Here is a 21,878-nt window from a genome sequence, read left to right on the forward strand (position 1 = left end):
GACGCTATACCGTTTTGCCGCCCATCCTGCGGCCCTTGGTAAGGGCCACAGGATCATCGGCTGCAAGGCTTACCGAGTCATTAAACTCAACGCCTATTAAACCACGGATGGCACCGAAAAAAGCTTAGGAGATCTGTCGTGCTTGTCTGCACCGCCAGCTCCAAAGCAGAAGGAGGTTTACGTAGTGACCAAGCGCGGTGGATCGAAGTACAGAAGCTTATCGGGCTTGGTGCTCGAATGGAAGGTCAATTGGTGGGGTCGTGCCAAGTCGTCAAGTCGGCTTCCTACTTTAGCCTAGGTGGCACGGGTTAGTGCTGCTGCTAGATTGATGCGCGCACTCCCCAGGGTCCGCACTGTAGCACCGAGGCGACGGGTGGCGGGCAATTTACCTGGGTATGGTCTGGACGGAGAGTAGATCCTGTGGCGATGATTACGGCCGACCCGTGGATGTTCGCAGGAAGAGAAGGCATGGTTTGTGGAAGTATCGTTATCAGACAGGCTACGACAGAGAAGGGCCTACTTCGATATTATCATTATCTTCATTGTTTCGACTGCAATGGTCCTTTGTTTGCAACTCGGCAAATATCCAGTATCCCTTCAACAACAACGTCACATCTAACCCTTGCTGACCAACATCAGCCGGTCGTCGTGTCGTGTTCGGCGTTCGTTCTCCGAAGAATGGAGTCTGGCCTCCAACCGAAGTATTATACATAAGAAAAAATCTCGCAATTAAAATTACCAAACACATGCAGCTTGCAGAGAGCCGCTTCATATCCATACATTAACCCCACAAAGTGTTCCAGATGCCGGGTATCGAAGGTTGCCACTACGCCGGACCATAAAGATCAAATACCCATGTAGATTAGCCGAAGGGACACAGCCTTCTATGTGCCATGTGTCGTGTTTCCGAGCTCAATGTTGAGCCATGTGGCTGCCACCAGTCGCGGCATTCGGGAATGCGAGCTCTGGCCAATGTGTGGGAGCGTGTCCCTGGACTCCGGATGTTTGGACAAGCCCTTGGCCGTCGCTCCCGGTTCCCTGGGACGCACCATCTCGACCCAGGGTCATGAGAGTGGTTGCTGTATTTAGATATTCACCAGGCTGGCTGTGTGGCTGCATGTATGCTCGTGTCCATTGACTCCAGTCTTGAGGAGCATAGGTATTAGCCGCGTACGCGGGCTGGTGGCCGTTGTTGGCAATTTGCGCATTACTGTAGGCGTACGCATCAGTTGAGGGTTGCGACATGCTACCCGAGCCTGCTCCTGCTAGTGCTGCTGCATGGTTCGCATGCATGCTTGTCTCATCGCCGTTGCTGTATGCGTGTTGTTCGTACGTTCTATTCGTATGCTGAGGGAGAGCCACCGGGGTGCCAAGACTGTATGGATGTGTACTGTTTCCCGGAAGACCACTGTACGGGCCTACTGATTGTGAGGTGAGGGTAGGGTCTGTGGGTGAACTGGATGAGGTTGTGTACTGGTCGCGGTACCCGCTGTTGTCGTACGTGGGGGCGGTATTCGTCGATCGGGGTGGAGCATGCATCGCTACGCGAGCGAGAGACTCGGTCGCAGTTCGCTTGACAATGTTATCGTTGATGTTACTAAGCGACTGGTCGACGATCCTTGCGACTGCAGTTTTGAGCTTGTTCCCGGATCCCAGAAACTGGTCGCATTCGCCAAGCACATTGACCCAGGCTGCCATGTCGCCTTTGAGCTTCGTCATATCCACAGGCGACATTTGCTCTTGTCGCATAGATGAGATGAAGAGAGTGGTGAAGGCAGCGGCAATGTAAACGACCGTGTTGATCCAGGGAATGTCCAGACTCTTTTTGTTCATCATCGCCGTACAGTTGTGCAGCATCTTCTGCGACGCAGTCAAGCACTTGTCCAGATTGGAATTGATGACGGCCGTGTCAGTGGACCTGCAAACGGCTGGATGGTGTAGAAGCAGGTTGAACGCCTGATACCAGTACTCGAGATACAAGGCAAATATGTGGTCATCTTCGGACGCATGCGACGGGTCGCGCAACTCGTAAGGGAGGTCGTCTTTCCACTGCTGTATGCCGGCTTCGAGGCGTTTCAAGCCCTCCAGGTATGTTCTCGGCGAATGTCGAACAGCATAGATGATCTTGTAGAGTTCCGTTTCCCACACAATGTATTTAGCCATTTGTATGCCAACTTGGAACGAGCATTGATGGAAAGAGTCCAGCTTGCCTTCCTCGCCAGGCAGACAGTCGTTCATTGGATCCGGAAATTCGACATCGATGTCACTTATGCTGATGGGTATCGGCCGACCAAGCTTTCCGCTAAGGTTGACCAGCAGCGCGTGCAGCGTCCAGTAGACTCGTTTCCTCATCTCGATATCCAGCTTGCCGAGTTCTCCGGTGCCGTCTACCCAGACCTTGACAGATCTATGCAGACCCAGTTGGACAGCAAACAAGTATACGGTCGAGGTCATGATCCACGCCGCACCGGGCTTGGGGAAGGTCCGGAGATGGTGGCATATCATGGCCATGGCTTGAACGTCTTCCCAGCCGTGGTCTCCACGGATGAGCTCCTTGTAGAAACTCAGCGCATACATGTAGTGGGCATGCGAATCGTCCAGCATCGTGCTGCCGCTGTGTTGGCTGTTCCGGGTCGCGATCTGGTAGGTAATGGTCGCGAGCATCAAATGGACCGTCACAATCTGGGGTGCAGTAGGAACGAAGCTGGAGTCGTTGCCGAATCTCCAAATCTGTGGGCATTAGCGGGGCGCACTGTGATAGTTGGTGGCTGGCCTACCAAATCCATGAAGACGGGCTTGTGGACAAGCATCGTGTAGGGGTTCAGAGAACGCAGATACCAAATGGCGTACTCTTGCAGCTCCGGGTATGGCGGTAGTTGGGGCTCGTCGACATGGCGACTGCCGATTGCAATGTCGATCAGTGTCGTGTAGGACATGGGCGAGCTCTCGTACTCTTCCTCGCCTGCCATGAAGTCGGTAATGTTGATTTCAGTGCCGAAGATTGACAGCGAGGTGCCTTTGATATGGCTCAAGAGTGAGTCTCCCGCCGCGACACCGAGATAGTTGTCGCCGATGGAGCCGTGCTTGAACTGCGGCAGCGTCTCGATCTTGCCTGGAGTGCCGGCTGGCGCGTAGCCGGGCAGAGGTGAGGTGCTGGTGCGTCGCGGGCCATCGTTCCACGCCTGGCTGTCGCTGGGGGCGGAGGACCACGGGTGGCTGGGCGGTTGGAGGGCGTTGTAGGCGGGCGGTGCGCGGGGCTCGATGTTGTGCTCCTTCAGCTGGGCCTGGAGGTCAGCGATTTGGGCGCGCAGGTACGAGTTCTCCGACTCCATGGCCTCGGCATGGCCGCGGACAGTGGCGCGGCCGGTGATGCGGTCGGTGGTGCGGCAGGGCGTCCTGTTCTGCTCGCACGGTGTGCAGCCCTCGGGGCGGCCATCGCAGCGTATCTTGCGCACCTGCCGTGGTGGTTAGTGGTGTCATGGTGTTTAGGAAGGCGCGTCCAGGCAATGACGTCGCTGGCGCAGTGGTTGCCAATGTTGTGAGACGACGACCGTCCACACCAATTGACATGCACCAAGACTCCTTCATCGCGTGCGACTAACTACATCACGTACCTTGCATCGATCGCACGCCTGACCCGTCCGCTTGGAGTCGGCGAGCTTCTTCTTGACAGAGCCGGAGAAGTCATTGTTGGAGGGCGGGCGGTGTTGTGGGCTCAGCGGGTCGGCATGCTCGATTCGCTGGATCTTGTTGACGAGATTGGGGTCATCGTCCGGGGGTCGCTTGGTGGCCATACTTTTCGTAATGCACGTCGAAACAGGCACGAGACGGGAAATGCCGATGGAGAAGACCGATGCAAGTAAACCCAGCAAAGGTGGTGCGCCTCGGGTGGCTTGCGACTATCACCTGTCAAACGAAAGACACATGACTTCTAGCGAGACTTGCGGCTGCGCGGGAATTGAGCGTCGCTGCAAGATGCGCGACCTCTGTGCAGTCTCGTCGGCCGGGTTGCGAGAGGGTGGAAGAGGAAGTGAGGGCTGGCTGCGCTGGGAGTCAAAGGGTGCGAGTGAAAGCGCGTTTCTCGGCGATGCGTCTTAGGGAACAGGCCCATTCTCCGCAAGCCCTCCAGCTATCGAGTCCAGTCCGCCCTTTATTGGCCACATGGCGCTCAGAAACCTGGACCTCTAGACGGCTGTGACGGTGCCTGCCCTGACATATTCGGCGAATTTAGTTTGTTCTCTGGCGATCGACACGATGATCCGTCCTGATTCGCCGTGCCACCTTCATTCTCTGGGACTAAATCTAGCTTGGCCGTCCCCGCTCCTGCCCAAAGCGGCCGTCGAGCTTTAGACTCACCCACGATCTGATATCCTTGGAGATTGCCAATGCAAATCGACAACTGGCGAACCGCCTAGCAGCGTCCGTCTCCATGATCACCAAAGAGCATCATCAACCACAAAGACGCCACTAGAGTTTTCATCACACGACGAAACACGCACGACGACATCACATCGCCAACAAGGTTCCGCCCCCGCGACGTGGTGCATTTCAACACCCAAACTTACGCCAACACCAATCCCATCTAACATGGCGTCCGTGCGAACCTTCACAATCCCGCACTACGAGGCCTTCCCTGTCCACGTGGCCTTATTCAAGGATGTCAAAAACGCCTCCTTCCTAAGGCGCCAACTACTCGAGGCCAATCCAGAGTTCGACTATGCCTTCTTGGATGCATCCATGGTAGGTCGTGGTTCACTACCTGTTCATTGCTTTTCGCGCCTCCAGCAACCCCCGCCTGTCAGGGTCCGCTGAGTCACCTGGATCAAAACAACACCCCACAAGTCAATAAAGTTTCGTGATAAGAGATTGCGAGGCGTGGATATTTTCCCCGCGGCATCTTTGCACCATGGTTAATCTCATCACACCGCATGCGTAAATCAGTCTGGCATCTGATGAGGCTGGATAACCCTAAGCACTAACGTATCCCAACGACAAAAGCCATGCCACATTTCAGCCCTACCCTGTTGTCACGGTTCATTTGAATCGCCATCTACGATGGATCGACATTCACCCTCGGTACTAACAGATCACCCCAGATACTCTCACCACACCACCTGCTCTCGGCCACATTCCTCGCCTTACACGCTCACCTGACCAACCGTGCCAAAACCCGCACTCCACATTCCGAGCTAGTATTCCGCCTCTCGCCCAACAATAACATTGGCGAATCATATAAGAAATTCGGTATCGCTGATACCACGACCGCACTGATTGCTGTCAAGCTACCCTTGTCTCCCTCAACATCAACAAGGGAGCAGGGCGCTTATGAAAAAGATGAGAGCATCACGAATGAATCTGTGAGTAAGCATCTGGGCAGTGCGGTAGAGGGGACGAGTGTGGAGTTGGGTGAGAATGGGGAGGAACTGGGTGAATGGTGTGATGTTGACAAGGTGAAGAAGGTGTATAAGCTGGGTGGAGGAGATAGTGGGAAGAAGGGAAAGAAGGGCGGTGGCCTTGACGGGGATGCGGATGCAGAGAGGAGGACAGCGGAGAAGAAAGATATCGAAAGTGTTGTTCTGGGTGTTATCGCGCTGAAAGGGTCATGAGCTAGGGTAGGGTTCCTTGCAGTGAACCACTAGGGGTGATCAGATGTTGAGAAGCCTCGACGCGTCGGGCTGACATGCAAGCCTGACCCGAGGGAAGAGCGAAGAATATTCGAAATACCAGGCAAACGGGTCGGATGCATGCATTCAACTCAAAAGAAACTTCTCCACCATACTATGCTACAGGTTTAGCGACCATATAGATACACTCTATAATTTACGAGAAAGTCGCCCAAGCTTATAACTCCCTGTACTCGGGCTTGAGGAAGTCGGCCATGTTCTTGGGCCTGGGGTATGGGTTCTCGGCGTGGTGGTGGTCATGGCCGTGGGCGTCGTCGGCCGGGCCAACGTACTTCATCTCGTATACGGATCCGCACTCCATGCAGCGGGACTTGGGCTCCTCGCGGGTAAGGGTAATCCAGAGGACGTTGTGCGAATCGGCGGGGAAACCGGTGCAACCAACGTACTGCTCGTTACCGGCCGAGTTGACGGTGATGGGGTCCTCCATCGTACCTGCATTTCATCAGCATCACATCACGCCACTAGTAGCCCAAACTCGCGCAAGTTCTTTTTTTTTCCTGATCTTTCCGGGGGCGGTATCACGTACCGAGACGGCTGGCGTCCAATGGCCTCATGTCGAAGATATCGATACCCTGCATCTTTCCGAGAATTTCGAGACGCTCAAGACCGGTCGCCTGCTCGGCATCGGTAGGAACGGTACCGGGCTGCGCACCAGGGGGCAGAAGGTCCTCCTCGGTCTTGATTTCTACAGAAGTGACCTCGTCAGCAATTGATGGTTTTGGCCTATCGTAGCCGCGGCAATGCGGATGACGAAGTGCGGGCGCAACATACGGTCGAGCTTCTTGAAGCCTGCGAGGACGCTGGGGGAGTTGGCCGAGTGACCGGTCTCCTTCTGCGCAATGTTGCTCTCCTTGGCCTCCTTGCTCTCGGTGGACTCCCCTGCTATGGTGTCAATGGCACATCGTACGATAGCTCCTCGCGAAACATACAGCGGGCAAAGGTGGTGGTGAAGGTGCGGCGGGTCGCAATGGCGCGGGGGGCCACACGCCTTGCTGCGGCGATAGCAGAGCGCTGGACGAACATGGCGGGACGATTGGGGTGGAGTGGAGAGGGTGGGCGTGGTTATCGAGCTGGTGATGTTCGTCAGTCGTGAATTGACGAGCCGACGGCAGACGGCTTGGCGCTGTGATTAGGTAAGGCAAGCCACAGAACGCTGGTGACGCTGCTGGCAAGCTTCTGCCTCGTGGTCTGCGATCGTTGATTCATCAACGGCTCGTTTCTACGGCTTGCGCCATGCACCTGCAGCATCATGACCTACGCTGCATTGATCTTAGACATTGGTGATTATTTATAAGACGGTGCTACGCACGACTGCTCTACCTTACAGCCTTCGGAACTCTACTCTCAACCTTGGGACCACTCTAGACATCTTCACCCACTAACGCACTAATTTGATAATTTTGGTTACTTACCCAGCATGTCTTTCAAACCAGCGCTCGTCATCGTCGACGTACAGGAAGACTTCTGCCCGCCAGTAAGCACCCACCATTCGCATGGGTGCCTCCGAGTTAACAAGCTTAGAACGGAGCGCTCGCAGTAGCAGGTGGACGCGAAATCGTCCCGACCATCAACGACTTCCTCACATATCCCTTTGCTCTCAAAGTCGCGACCAAAGACTTCCATCCCCAAGACCACGTCTCCTTCGCCTCGAACCACTCTCCGCCGAACAACAAGCCTTTCGAATCCACCTTCACCATCAAGAACCCGAACAACCCAGACGAGACGCAGGAAACGCGATTATGGCCAGACCACTGCGTGCAGGGCACTAAAGGCTCCGAGCTGCTGCCAGAACTGGACGTCAGCAGGGTGGACCACATCGTCGAGAAGGGCCAGGACAAGCGCGTGGAGATGTACTCTGCGTTCGCGGATCCGTTCAAGCGCCCATCTGTGGCCAGGAGCGATCTTGCAGAGAGATTGCGCAAGGCCGAGATCACCGACGTCTTTGTCGTCGGTCTCGCAGGCGACTACTGTGTCAAGTACACTGCGATCGATGCACAGAAGGAGGGCTTCAAAACATGGGTAGTCGGCGATGCGACAAGGGCAGTCGATCCGTCAGCAATGGAGGAGGTCCACAAGGAGTACGAGAAGGTTGGAGTGACGCTTATAGCCAAGGATGATGCACAGGTCCAGAGGGTCAAGGAGCAAATTCAGCGGACTCAGGACCAGGGCGCGAAGGATGCAAGCAGGGCCGGCGAGAGTGTGCTGGACTAGACGACAGTCATGAATGTCTGATAGTAATCGAATATAAGGTGTCTCGTCAGATCTTTGGCGATGTGCACCCCTTGACAGCGACGTCATCGCCATGAATCCTTCTCGCGCCCGGTTCTCCCGGAATGCGGACGCGTAGCATTCAAGATTATCATCGCGCGACATCCGGGCCGGCCCCCACTGTATCTGGTGGCACTGTTCCTGGAATCGCAGGTCCTGGGTATTCGGAAGAATAGTCGTGCTCCGAGCCGTGCCGCATGCGCGTGTCGCGTACTTCGTATGGCGGCGCTTTGGCATGTGCCGACTGCGGGGCATGGGGCAGCAGGCCTGCAGAACACAGCCTGGCGATCGCTATATTAGGGCCAGTCAGCTGGATGCTCAAAAGACTGCATGCTGTGTCGCCTGGCGCCCTGGACCCCTCACTGCACGCCCTTCCACGGTCGAGCGTTGTTGATGTTTACAGTTTGCTGCTAAACAGGTCCAACGCGCGGGGTCGCTAGTTTTTGTGAAGCCCCCATCGTCATTGCTGCGACTAAGCTCACCCTCGCCGGCACCCGAAGCACCAAGACATCCTCTGCCGGTACTTCGCTGCCTGCTTCTGCCCGCCTCACCTCCACCACTTTTCCCTTTCTCTCCCTCTGCGGCCTGTATTCACCATGCCGCACCTCCCTATAGTCTCCAAACACCGGCGGTCGTCGCTCACCAGTGCGTCATCTCCCGAATTCCGGCCGTACCGAAGCTGATGCAAGTTTGAATGTTTAGGTAGCCGCGGGTCTTCCATAGACGAGACACGACGACACGAGGGCGGCGACGAGACGACCAAGGAGGACGAGACCGTCATGGATTCCGAGCAGGGCAGCATGCTCTCCCACATCATATCCCAACTGCGACCCGGCGCCGACTTGAGCCGCGTCACGCTTCCTACCTTCATCCTCGAACCGCGGTCGATGCTGGAACGCATAACAAAGTGTGTAGCGCATCTAGGCTTGGCGACGGGTGCATAGGCTGACTATCAGGCAGCTTCATGGCACATCCGGAGACACTTCTCCCTATAACCAAGGTGGAAGACCCCGTACAGCGATTCGTAGCAGTGACAAAGTTCTACCTGAGTGGTTGGCACATCAAGCCCCCGTATGCATCTCCGCCTTCTTCTTGCGCCCACAAGCAACAACTGATGTGACTTAGGGGAGTCAAGAAGCCGCTCAACCCCATCCTGGGTGAAATCTTCACAGGCTACTGGGACTACCCGGACGGCACCAAGGGCTACTACATCTCCGAACAGACGTCGCACCACCCGCCCAAGTCGAGCTACTTCTTCATGGCCCCCGAGCACAACATCCGCATAGACGGCACCCTCAAGCCTCGCAGCAAGTTCCTCGGCAACTCCGCGGCGAGTATGATGGAGGGCATCGCAGTTCTGCGGCTACTAAATACCGGCGAGCGATTGTAAGTCTAGCGCATGAACACCACAGCTTGAGGCTCACGACAGGTAGTTTCGTCACTCAACCCAACATGTACGCGCGCGGTATCCTCTTCGGGACGATGAAGTACGAGCTTGGCGACCACGCATACATTCGCTGCCCCGAGACCGGTCTCACTGCCGATCTCGAATTCAAGACCAAGGGTTACTTCAGTGGATCCTACAACGCTATCGGTGGCTACATCAAAGACTCCAGCGGCAAGAACCTCTACGAGCTCTCGGGCCAGTGGAACGAGGAGATGTACATCAAGGATCTGACAGTAAGGTTCTCACTCTTGCAGGGTCAGAACATGTACTGACCATTTGTAGACTGGCAAAAAGGAGCTCCTGTTCGATGCAGCACATACCAAACATACCCCACCGTCGGCTCGGCCTCTCGAGGAACAAAACGACCGAGAATCGCAAAAGCTCTGGCACGATGTGACCGAGGCTGTGAAGCGGAGAGATCAGGACGTCGCAACCGATGCCAAGGCTAAGATTGAAGACATGCAAAGACAGGAAGCTGCGAAAAGAAACAGCGAAGGCGTGGACTGGCACCCACAGCTCTTCAGACGCGTAAAGGGCGGCAGTGGCGGCAGCGAAGAGGGCGAAGAAGACCTCGACTGGATCATCAATGCTAAGATGTCAGTACCCTGCAAACTCTCCGTATGCGTTTCGTGCTAACAGGATGTAGTGATGGCAAGACGCCTGACGAGGTCGTCAAGCAGATCCTGCAGATCTACGCGATCCTCCCGGGTCAGAAGCCAGACAAACAATTCAACATCCCATCGCGAGCGAGTGAAGCGCATCTACCACAGGCACAAGGAGCTGTACAACCAGCGGAACAAGTACCCGTTGGACAGTCAGCACAGTCTACGGAAACGTTGCAGCCAGTACCGTCCGAGCCTACAAGCGTGCAGTCGCGACCAGTGACACAACACGAACAGCAGAGCGTAGGTCTCCCCAGCAACTTCGACGGAACATCGACTCATGCCCCGCCCTTCAAAAACAGCAGCATCCCCAGCAATCCTAGCAACCCACCTATGCCACCTCTCGAAAAGCCCTATTCGCAACCTAGTGCGATCTCACCCGAGAACCGTGAGGCCTTCGCCAAGGAACTGCCTCCCAGCAAACTCCTTAATTCCAACCCCGAACCAGAGCCACGAAAGGACGATCTCCTGCGGAGGACCGATAGTGAGACTCAGGAGGACGATGAGTTCCATGATGCACAATCGTGAGTTCTTTTTCCGAGCTCTCGTTGGCTCCGCTATCGATACCTACTACCATAATCTGGTATCTTCTTTCTTTTTGTTGTCATGGGTCAAGGCTCACGATCCTATCTATAGAGTTCTCGAATTGAAAGAATCCAAGAAACGCTGCGGCGGCGGATGCTTTTCAACCTGCATCCCATCATAGAATTACCCCAATGCGGCCTTCATTTTATCCTGTGTCTCTAGCCTGGTAACGGGTTGTGGTTGGATGGATGGTGGCATCGAATGCATTTCTGGAAAGTACTAACCCATGTTGGTTTGCGCAATGAACTAGTTTGTGAATGATGCTGTTTGGGCGGTGTTGCCTTGGGATGCCTAGATCATGTCCGGGGATGGCAAGGCTGCAGCCACGTTTTGGGACAAAGTGGGGTTGGTGGCGTTGCACCAAGGGTGCACGCCTAATCCGAAGACCCCATAATCCCGCCGTACCGCCCTAGATACTCCACAAGCTTCTTTTCATAAGAGCTCGAGTTCCAACCTTCTGTTCTGATACCAGCTTGTGTTTTATTCATCTTTCATCATTCATCATGGGCTCCTTCGATTGTTACTGTATCTTATGCTCCATCTGCATGAACATTGGCGCCATCAGGATTGGATCGAGAAATGGCAAGTCTTTGCGCAAGCGAGATCGCGCGATGGATATAAGGATGGGAAGACGTACTGGGAAGAAGGTGGGACGCGGATTTGTGTACAGCGACGATGAGGACGAAGAAATGGAAGATGCGATCGACCCCGAAGCCGTCGAGAAGCAACGCAAAGAACAGCAAGAACAGGACGAAGACGATGCAGATTCGGATTACGAATATTCCTCGGATCCTTCTTCTGAAGACACAGAATCCATCGATAGCAACGACTCCGACTTACTTACGAGATCATCCGAGATTCTTGACGTCGCTCTTCGACCCCGTACTCCAGAGCCTGAGCCTGTGGAAGAAGTCGATGATGGAAGTTGGTCGCAAGATCCCGAGTTGGACATTAGCGATGAGTGGGGTCTTGACAATTATGCCAGTACCGAGAACACTGAGGACAACAGTTTTGATCCTAGACTCATCGGACTCGACGACGTCAGATGGATTAATCGGGTCCGCGCACTGGCACTCAATCCCGAGCGGAAAGCCTACATATCCGGTAGAGGCCGCTACTACGACTATGGCTCTCTAGATATCGAAGGGCCTGGAAGAGATCCCAATGATCCGGGCGAAGGTTCTTTGAACATCACGAGCTACGCGAGTGGGGACGAACAACAAGCTTTTCCATTCCACGAGGCATGCTTCGACATTCTCGCAAAGAGCATAGGACTTGAGAGCAGAGATATTAATAAGCATGTGATGTTGAGAACGTTTAGCGCTCTTCTTGCAAACGAAAGACCAGTTTTGGATGTGGACTATCAGGTCTTTTCGGGCAACGAGCAATTTTGGCATAATGGAGCGGGATCGGAGTATGAAGTGTGCGATCCTTCCCCCCGACCTGCTCTCCAAGAAAGTATACAAGACATCCTACCCGCCAACATTTTCGGTGGGAGTCCGCAGTTGGCAAATCTAGCGCACAAGGTGCGAACGGATCCAATTGCAGTCCTCCCGTACGACCTGCTTCTCGAAATCCTTGGATATGTTGACTCCAAAGACATGCTTTCGCTCATGCAAGCTTCGCATCACGTCAGCAGCGTCACTCGCGAAGCCGCATTCTGGAAACATATGGTACGCATGCGTGTATTGCCATGGTTCTACGAGTTGCGTTACTTCGTGGAGACTGCGACCACCGATGCGCTCGACTACAAAGGTCTTTTTCTCTGGGTGGATTCATCGACTCGTCCCAGGTTCGGCATCCAGGGACCCCTCATGCACATAGCAAATCGACGCCGGATCTGGGGCTGCTGCCAGCCAGTAGCCTCGCTCTACAAGAAAGCAACTGGGCCGGTCGAGCCCGCTGAGCCGGCAGACTCGGACGAAGCAAAGGCGATTCTAGACAGCTCCGCATGCTTGCACATGCCCATGACCATGTATCCCCTGCCAGCTCAGACCGAGACCTTTTCGGCACAGTTTATTCACTCTTGGAATGAGATTACTCATCGTGCTTGCGTTTTGGACACCTACTGGCGCCAGATTAACAACAGCCACGACTACTTAGTGGGCATCTCCGTCACCCTGGGTGACCAAAAAAGACTTTTTGGCAGCTCTGATGGATTTACTGGACTTCCGCTTCATCTTGATCGTGGGGAGTGGATCAAGGAGATCGTCTGCTGTATCGAAGATATTGTGAATCAGACCGGGCCTCATGGGAAGCCTGAGGATCCTTGGCCATCCAAAACTGCTATGATCAGCGGTATCTCTGTACGCTGGGCTCACCATCTCCGAAGAAAACTATACTAATTAGAAGTAGGTGACACTGAATAGTGGGAGAAAAAAAGGCTTGCACCAGAGTTACGCTGGTGTGCGGAGGCCGTTCCAAGTGTTGGATGGCATGCATTTAGTAGGAATGACGGGTCAAATTGCTTCGGTGAGTTGCCAAATGCTGCAGCCGTCTGCGCTACTCTACAGGCATCTACTGACCTCATTGCAAGAATGGAGCTATCTCACGTCTCGGTCTTCTTCAAGCATGCAGACCGGACTCAGCACCACTCGCTCAGCCGCGATACCCTTCCGTTCAGCAGATGGCATGGGGAAAGCTTGGATCATCGCTACCCTACGACCGTATTGGTCAAAGGTATCCTCAACAGGCTTCAGTCTGGGCGCATCCTACGATCCATTTCGAGTCCTTCCCCACTCCCATTCACCCCATACCATACGAACTCCCCGAGGATATGATGCCCAACGATGTGTTCATGTGGAGCAAGAAAAACACAGGTATTGAATGCTTTCAGCCCATTGCAACGAGTCTCTCCATGCCTCACGATTCGACCGAAGATCCCACGCAGTCGACCAGCGCAAGCCCCACAACGACAGCACTGCCCAGCTCTCTCCCTGCAACCAGCACATCGTCATCGTCCTACCAACTCCATACGGGTATCGATATCGTCGGCATCAACCCCGGCCCTCATGACATGTGGGGTAATCGCGGCCGCAGCGTCGGCTCCCGCGGACCCGTCCTATGTCAATCCCCCAAATGGGCGCACGACATGACTGAGCCTCTCCAAGAATCCCTCAAAGCCGCATGGGAAGATCTGCAAAAGACAGGCGGCGGTCCACACCCTTACCAACAACAAAACACCGTCACTTTCCCGCTGAACCAGGAAGACATCACTGAAGTCCACGTCGAGCAGCAGTACCGCGCTCTCAAGCTTGTTACGCAGAGTGGTCGGGTTGGCTACTTTGGAGAGCCGGATATGCGCGATTGGTTCGTGAGGAAGGCGGTGGGTGGAGAGCGGATTGTGGGGATTAGTGCGTGTTTTGGGGCGTTGGGGGGTTGGAGTGAGTCGGCGAGGATGTGGAGTCATCTTAAGTTGAGTCGCGTGGGGGTGGTGTTTGAGAGGGTTGATGGAGAGGGGACGGTGATTGGTAAGGAGGAAGAGAAGGAGATGAGGGAGAAGGGGGTGGTGTTTGAGGAGGGTAAAGTTGTTATGTGCTCAGAGTAGGAGGGTATTGGCGTGGTGGTAGAGCTCCAGTATGGTGTTTTGCGCAATGTGATGCTCAGCTAGTTTACGCATTTGGGTAAACAGTTCTTTCACAGATGTAGTGGGTACATTTGTCTCGGTCAATTCTAAAGCAGCATCATAACGTTTCCTTCCACATACTACGCTCCAACGTACGATTGCATGTTCTCATCCAGCATTTCGAGATCATAACAAGAAATACAGAATGCAACGTAGGGGGCGGTGACAACGCACATATAAGCCATCAGATGTAGTTCGATATGGATGATCCCAGTAATATGCCAGGGACGAACCTCATCGCTCGACAAATCCAGGCTCTTATCACCACATCTCCGGACCGGCACGGAAACAACTTACAATCTGCCAACTCCTCACCGTTCAATACAGCAAGCCAATTGAGAACGCCGCGGACCTGAAGATCAATGTTGTCGCGTCCACGATGATGCGTCGTTCCCCACGCGCGATAAGGTTCGTGCTTGAGGGTCAGTGACATCATCCCTCGCGAAAATGCCTGGGCAGCGCAGCTAAACACAGCCTACTTCTGACAAGGTTGCGCTATCCAGATCTGCCACGTTGATCTGCGCTTTCTCTTGGTACGCGTCTTGGACAAATACCGCAAAGTATATACATTGCGACTTGCAGCCGGAATGAGCTCGTCGTGGTTGCCGCTCGACGACAACGACGCGATGCACGACCCGCTTGAGGAGCTGCGCAACCCGCGTCAGGCCAAAGATGACTTTTTGAAGTATTTGAAAGAGGAGGTGTTGAAGTTGAATTTTTATCGCGCGCATATGCTGTATTTCGTTGTCGTTATCGCGATCTCCTCGGTTATTGTTTATGGGCAGGGTCTTGCTGATGGGCCCAAAGAGTATGGAGATGCGCATGTGACTTACACCGACGCGCTGTTTTTGTGCACCAGTGCTATGACAACTACAGGTAAGTGTCTTCCCCGTCCTCTGGAATTGTGTGAGCCGAATACTAATCGATGCAGGGCTCAATTCGGTAGATCTCGGAGATATGTCCGGCTTCCAGCAAGCGACCTTCGCCGTGCTGCTAATGATTGGCAACATACCATTTGTATCGACAGCTGTGGTACTCATCAGAAGAGCACTGTTCCGGAAAAAGATGGCAGATGTCGTCAAACATTCGCACACGATGCAAAGACTCGTGCAAGATATCGAGAACAGCCATTCAGATCAAAACGAAAGCAGCAGCAGTACCGGAAGCCTGCGCCAGCGACCGAATACAAAACAAGGCCAGACAGGAAAGAAAGCACAAGAAGAAAACGAGGAGCCGCCGCAAGCAAAGATGTATCCCAAGTCGAGAAGACGCACATATCACTACGAGACCGGATTTGGCTTCATACCAACACCCTGGGAAATGAAGTCCGCACGCAACTTCTTCAGCCGCATGCTGGACCGCTTTTCGACAGAGTTGAAACCCGAGAAACACGACTACGTCTCTTTCAAGCCGCATCTCGATTCCAAGGGTCGATTCCGCGAGCTCAGTGAGCAGGATCGCATGGAGCTCGGAGGTGTGGAGTATCGTGCACTCCAAGCTCTGTTGCTTATCCTGGTGGGTTATCAGATCTTCTGGTATCTGCTTGGTATCACTTTCCTGATACCGTACGCATATCGCGATGATACCAAAAGCACATTGTATCAAGAGCAGCCCGGTGCCATCAACCCAGGATGGTGGGCATACTTTGCGACGGTGACAGAGTTCTCCAACGGTGGACTCAACGTGCTGAACGCTAACTTCGTCCCTTTCAGCGGCAATGCATATGTTCTGCTTGTGGCTGCATGTCTCGCGTTCGCTGGTCAGACGCAGTTCCCGATTCTACTCCGCATCACGATATGGATGCTGAAGAAGATACTACCAAAGGAGTCTCGTATCAGGAACACGATGCAATTCCTACTACAGCATCCGCGACGTTGTTTCATATACCTTTTCCCCAAGCGCGAGACAGTATACCTGTTTCTCGTCCAGCTGGGCATCGATATCACTGCCTGGCTTTGCTTCGAGATATTGAATATCGGCATGCCAGATGTCGAAGCTCTATCCACTGGCGCTAGAGTAGTAGATGGACTCTTCATGGCCAGCGGACTACGCACTAGCGGCGCATACATCATTAACATGAGTTCGCTCGCGCCCGCATGCTTGGTGGCTTATTTAGTCATCATGTACATCTCCATCTACCCCATGACGTTGGTATTGCGGAAGACGAACACGTACGAGGAGAAATCGATCGGATTGGAAGAGAATGACAGTAGTGCTGCTGGCGTAGCATCACACTTGCAGAAGCAGCTTGCTTACGACATCTGGTTCCAGTTCTTTGTGTTCTTTCTCATATGTATCATTGAGCGAGGTCACATTCTCAACGCATCGCCGGGATTCAGCGTCTTCTCGATATTATTCGAAGTCACATCGGCATATGGCACTGTCGGCTTGAGCCTCGGTGTACCGGGAAAGAACACCAGTCTATGCGGCGACTTTGCCAGCTTGAGCAAAGTCGTCTTAATGGCTGCTATGCTACGTGGTAGACATCGTGGACTACCTTTGGCGATCGACAGAAGCATTCTTCTACCCGGCGAAGAGTTGATGCATCGCATGGATCAAGAGTACAGCTCGAGGGGCACAGAGAACCCACAAGAAGAGGCAGAGCTGAGAGATGACATTGAATCAAGTGGCGAGCAACAAAAGAATGGTGGAAAGGGCGACCAAGATCCCGAAGACAGGAGAGGGTCGCAACCGGACAACGAGGCTGGTCAGGAAGGGGCGGGAGAGACAGTCGCAGAGTCCAACCCCTGATGAAGAAGGGCCGCAAGCACAGTGCAGCCATGGTCCCCTCGGGAGTACTGTCGGCCAAACATCACCCCAGATAGCCACAACGATTACGTTGATACAGTCACGAGAGTCAGCTGACCCAACGACTCTACGGTCCGACACAATCCTTTGGGAGTCACGCGTTACACACGCATTAGGCGACTACACCGACGCAGGCTTTCCTATCGCCTTATGCACCACCAAACCTTCGGTCACACTTCCAGAACCCCTCACTCATGCATGTCGCGGATATGACCGAACCCACGGCTTCAGCCTGCGACGTCATCTTCCCCCTCAGCCATGCATACACAGATTCTATCAGCCCTACAAGGCATGCGAATCCATCGCGCGCATCCATCGCTCACACGCCACAGTTATGCGCCTCGAAACTAAGGCGCTCACAGATCCCCACCAGGTCTCAAACCCAGTTCGCATGAATACCGCCAATGCGACCCTGACCGACTCCACTGGACCGGAATCCAACGCACATCCCTGACACTTGCCGGAGCGTAGATCTGCATTAGGACTTCGGCATATGCGCTGACCGGGGACATGGAAATTGACTCGTTTGGTTCCAAGCCAGGGGGGTGTGGTGGGGATAAGGGAGGATCTCTGGTCGATGAGATGGCGTGTTTACAGGGGGGGCCACAGGAAAGGGATCATGGAGGAAGGGTAAGGCACCAAGGCATGAATATCGGGAAATTAGCAACAGAGCACTGGTAACTTGTAGATGGCTGGGATGCCGTCTAGTTGGACGGATGGACGGGCTGTGGCGTTGTGCGTTAGGATCGGTGGGATGCGAGTCAAATGACGTTCGCGGGATGGGCGGGAGATGCGCAGGGCTGACATGGGGTCGAGCGTCAGACCAGCACACAAGAATAGGAACACGGGATGCCGATTTTTCTCTCTGCTCTCGCAAACCCGTCGCGTCTCTTAGTAAGACAGTTGTGATTTGGAATTCTCAATGGTCCTACTCCGGTCTATGACGAGGCTGTCTATATGCACATCGCCAAAGACGACACACGCGTGTATTGCATGCACCCCTGCTTACGTGTGCGAAACCCACCAACACCACGTCAACTTCCCACTCTGCCGTTTCGCACTCCGAGCACATCGTGAGCGAACATCGTCAAAGCGAAATCGCCACCTACACGCACACACGATCTTGACAGGTGCATCTGCCACCCACGCCCGCCGTTACCAAACCGTTGTGCCGCGCAAAGAGCAACTAGTGCGGTCCCAAACGTTTCACCTTACCAAACACGCGACGAGTCAGGCTTCACCGCACCCACCGGTACCAGTACGGCAGCGACAACGGCAGCGGCAAAGAAGGAAATCATCCGACGATTGCAACGGTATGCTAGTAGAAAAAGGACAGATAGTTCAGATGGCGCGTTCGCGTTCGCTTGGTAAGTTCCGTGATGTGGTGTTCTGTGCCTTGGGGTTTTCGGCACCGGTGGGTGTCATGGGCGGGCCTTGGAAGCAAGGCTGCCGCTGTCAGATTAGTTATCTGGACGAGGAATCAGCTCATGAGCGGGTAAATGTGAGTAAGAGGTTGATTGTGCACTAGGTCGAGTGTGAAGGTGGAAAAAGGTTACGTTGTCGTTGATGCCGTGGTCAAACTGCAGGTTTTGCGAATATCTTCATGTCCAAGACTCAAGTGTCTTAACATGCGTTTGATATGATATCAGTAATACTACGGACAAGAGGAAGTTCACAAAAGGTAAAGGAGAGGAAGTCGTGTTTGACATGCTCGCTTAACCGCCTGTATTAGGCAAACATCAGGCGTAAGCGAAATGTCAGGAACATGTGGTCGTCAAGGGTATGCTCGTTGAACTTTCACACAACGACCAAGTGTCTTGAAGATCTGGACTAGTAATGTGGATATTCTTCTGTATTGACTACCGCTACCATCTACCGCGTAGAACAATGCTGCAAAACTCTTCAAAAAGTGAAGCGCCCAGATACCACTTGATGCTATGCGCCAAGACCAAAATTCCAAATGCTGAACGCCTGAGTAAAAGATCCGAAACAACAATTGTCTCATATGCCATGCAAACCATACCGCTCTTGACATATACCACCGAGGACGTTAAGACAGTAATATGAAGAAAAGGGTTGATTGAATAGCGAATTAACGAAAGTAGAGAAGAGGAGAAAAGAGTCATTTGCCAATGCCATAACCGCATTCCCATGCATAATGCCACGACCCAGGAAGTGATCTAACAAGTACGGGAATGTAAGGATAATGGACATTTATTTCCTATCGTCGTTGAGGAGGCTGGCGATGGGCATGTTGTCCCTGGGCGCGGAGCTCCACGTACCAGCCCTTGGGCGGCCAGAGGAAGGAACAGGCATGGGCAGAACGTAAGGCATGCGCTCTGGGGCTGAAACGGCGCTAATGTTCATGGGGTTCATCGGGCTGTAGTGCTTGGCTGGCTCGCTGTGGGCAGGCGAGATGTAGCTCGGGAAGGGAGAGGGCTTGAACATGGGGTTGTGCATGATGCTACCATCGGGCGAGGCGTCCGGAGTAGGAGGGCGAACAGCGTTGGAACCGTTGCGCCAGATCTCCTCGAGCTGGGCGGGGGAAACATCCGCACCGTAGTCGGCAGCGACGGTAGCCCAGAACTGTTGGCGGCGGGCCTCGTAGATGGAGCGGAGACGATCAGTGTCAACAATCTTGGGCTGGTGGGCCACTTCGGTGTTGATACGGAGACCGTTGTAAGGCTCCGGAGATCCACGGGGAGTAAGGGTGCGGGGCTTGGGAAGGAGGATCTTGTGCTGGGAGCGGCCGGGAGAGGTGGTGATGGAATTGGCGCGGACATGGGGACTGCCAGTGTAGCTCATGGGAGAGCTATGGCGGGAAGATTGAGAGTAGGCATCCTGATCCATGGTCATGGAGTAGACCGGAGCAGTACCGGAAGAGCTGCAAGAGGCGTTGGAAGAGACCGAGTTGTTGCGCTTGCGGCGGTGGCTACCGTGCGAGAGCTGGTGGTAGTGCAGGCGGCATGCAAGCTCGGTCTTCTTGAGGTGAGCAGCAATGTGCTTGTAAGGCATCTTTTGCATGCGGGTCTGAAGAAGGTAGTTCTCCTAGATATTGTAAGTACATGGTGGATGCTGATGAGTGCAACTGGTGGACATACCTCTTCTTCGGACCAAGACCTGTTACCACCGGCTGACATCTTCCTAGCGCGGAGGCTGGAAGGGTCAGGAGACTGAGAGTTCATCTCAGGAAGAGGGGAGAGAATCTGGGGCTGGTGGTGAAGCATGTTGTAATCGTTGTGTTGCTGAGCTGATAGTATGTTGATGTTGATGTTGCTGGTTGGAGTACTTGGCGTAGAAGAAGTCGTTGATTCGTGTCCACTAGGGATGTCTGTTCGTCGTGATCGAGGCTGGCTCTGAAAAGAAAGTATTACACGGTGTGTCGGTAAAAAAGTAATTGCTCAGCAATGTTGGTAAAGTTGATTAAGTGAATGTAGTGCAGCCCAAACCAGTGGGAAGTAAAAGAGAGTATTACAAGGCTGCTAAAAAACAAAAGACAGATGCCGATTGAACAGATGCGGTTGAAGCCTCGAAACTTGGGGCACTCGGGCAGTTATAGAGTTTGGACAGAGGTCAAGAAACGGGTCGGTCAGTGGTCACAGACCAGGTCGATTAGCAGTGGCAGTTTCTGAGATTGGCAACGTTTTCAAACCGTCGCTTCTGCAACTCGATTCCTGATCGGCATCATGGGGCAAAGACGGTGTTCGCAGCCAAAATGTTTAGAAGAACCTTGACACGAGACATGTTAAGCCGGAAGTGGAACGGACATGAAGACGCATACGAAATCGCTGCCTGGGGCTCTGAAGATCTAGAGCGGGATGCATAAGGTCCTCAGCCTCATCGGGACCCACGGGGGCAGTTTCAAAACCGCGCGCGTCGGACTTGGTGCAGTTTTGACGGAGCGCGAGGTTTGACAATGTTTGGAAAGCTGGAAACAAGCAGCGACCAGTGCCGAAGCGACGGCGGGCGCTAACGCAGAACGTGCTGTGACAGGCTGCGGGGGGGACTGTGCGCCGGCGGTCGCCCATTGCAGAGACAAACAACATTGGCAACGAGCTTTGAAGCATTCCTCAACGACGATGCCTCAGACACTTTGCTACGAATCTGCTCATGTGAATAGGGCCGAGCAGACGGTGAGTGGAGATGATTCGCAACACACAAGAGTGCAGATGACGACGCTGTGAGACAGGCGAAACGAGTACGTTCGGATGGGTCGTGTTCCGCCTACAGCATCAACACGTCAGGCAACTCGTAAGGCCGAAGCGCTTGGCAGGCCATGTGTGCTGCTATAGGTCGTAAGTGGTAAGGCTGTGGCAGAGCGGTTCTGATCAAACGCTTGTGGCTTGTAGTGATACTGGCGCTGCGTCAGGCGGCTGGAGAAAGAGCTTGGCTTGAATGCGGAGCGGAGCCTGGGTTGAAAAGGCATCCAGGCCCACGGCGAGCAAAGTACTCAGGACGGTCCGGCAGCAGCATATCGATTACCTCACTCCTCTTCCCCGCGCCCAGCGGTGTTGCTGATGAGCGCAAGAGGTCCTTGTTTGGTACCATCGTTGCAAGCCGCTGCTGCAGTGGCCGTGTGGAGAAGACAGGGATGGCTCGCACTCGGCGACGACTGAGGCCGGGCTAAATAGCAGCACAATCTCTGTGGTGGTGAGGGCGCCATTGGCGGTCAAGCGGCAGGTCGTGAGATAGATTGTCGAGCAGAGCAGCCGTCTGACGTGGTCGTGTTTGTGCGACTCTCGCCATGGCGACTTCCCGCTGTGTTGTTGACCGATGATGAGGTTGGAAGGCACGAGCAC

General features: G+C 54.0%; 7 protein-coding genes across 7 annotated transcripts; 4 read left to right on the forward strand and 3 right to left on the reverse strand.

The window, feature by feature from the left end:
- Positions 1–912: 912 nt before the first annotated feature.
- J4E87_004484 (uncharacterized protein) lies at positions 913–3,794 on the reverse strand (the record flags this gene model as incomplete). The annotated part of the gene is made up of 3 exons (XM_049376105.1): positions 913–2,730; positions 2,778–3,455; positions 3,615–3,794. The coding sequence occupies 3 exons, from the start codon at positions 3,792–3,794 to the stop codon at positions 913–915; spliced, it is 2,676 nt and encodes an 891-aa protein (XP_049234314.1).
- Positions 3,795–5,841: 2,047 nt separating this feature from the next.
- On the reverse strand, positions 5,842–6,707 carry J4E87_004485 (uncharacterized protein; the record flags this gene model as incomplete). Its single annotated transcript, XM_049376106.1, has 4 exons — positions 5,842–6,116; positions 6,211–6,369; positions 6,456–6,563; positions 6,614–6,707. The coding sequence occupies 4 exons, from the start codon at positions 6,705–6,707 to the stop codon at positions 5,842–5,844; spliced, it is 636 nt and encodes a 211-aa protein (XP_049234315.1).
- Positions 6,708–7,101: 394 nt separating this feature from the next.
- Positions 7,102–7,895, forward strand: J4E87_004486 (uncharacterized protein; the record flags this gene model as incomplete). The annotated part of the gene is made up of 2 exons (XM_049376107.1): positions 7,102–7,158; positions 7,206–7,895. 2 exons carry the CDS (start codon positions 7,102–7,104, stop codon positions 7,893–7,895), a joined length of 747 nt encoding a protein of 248 aa, XP_049234316.1.
- Positions 7,896–8,548: 653 nt separating this feature from the next.
- Positions 8,549–10,589, forward strand: J4E87_004487 (uncharacterized protein; the record flags this gene model as incomplete). Its single annotated transcript, XM_049376108.1, has 7 exons — positions 8,549–8,597; positions 8,655–8,859; positions 8,913–9,023; positions 9,078–9,338; positions 9,386–9,632; positions 9,682–9,995; positions 10,046–10,589. The coding sequence occupies 7 exons, from the start codon at positions 8,549–8,551 to the stop codon at positions 10,587–10,589; spliced, it is 1,731 nt and encodes a 576-aa protein (XP_049234317.1).
- Positions 10,590–11,149: 560 nt separating this feature from the next.
- Positions 11,150–14,193, forward strand: J4E87_004488 (uncharacterized protein; the record flags this gene model as incomplete). The annotated part of the gene is made up of 2 exons (XM_049376109.1): positions 11,150–12,952; positions 13,183–14,193. The coding sequence occupies 2 exons, from the start codon at positions 11,150–11,152 to the stop codon at positions 14,191–14,193; spliced, it is 2,814 nt and encodes a 937-aa protein (XP_049234318.1).
- Positions 14,194–14,858: 665 nt separating this feature from the next.
- Positions 14,859–17,022, forward strand: J4E87_004489 (uncharacterized protein; the record flags this gene model as incomplete). The annotated part of the gene is made up of 2 exons (XM_049376110.1): positions 14,859–15,147; positions 15,203–17,022. The coding sequence occupies 2 exons, from the start codon at positions 14,859–14,861 to the stop codon at positions 17,020–17,022; spliced, it is 2,109 nt and encodes a 702-aa protein (XP_049234319.1).
- Positions 17,023–19,293: 2,271 nt separating this feature from the next.
- Positions 19,294–20,306, reverse strand: J4E87_004490 (uncharacterized protein; the record flags this gene model as incomplete). Its single annotated transcript, XM_049376111.1, has 2 exons — positions 19,294–20,127; positions 20,181–20,306. 2 exons carry the CDS (start codon positions 20,304–20,306, stop codon positions 19,294–19,296), a joined length of 960 nt encoding a protein of 319 aa, XP_049234320.1.
- Between the last annotated feature and the right edge of the window lie 1,572 nt (positions 20,307–21,878).

Source organism: Alternaria ethzedia (genome assembly GCF_023757985.1).
Source record: "Alternaria ethzedia strain BMP 0044 chromosome Unknown scaffold_8, whole genome shotgun sequence".
Taxonomy (NCBI): domain Eukaryota; kingdom Fungi; phylum Ascomycota; class Dothideomycetes; order Pleosporales; family Pleosporaceae; genus Alternaria; species Alternaria ethzedia.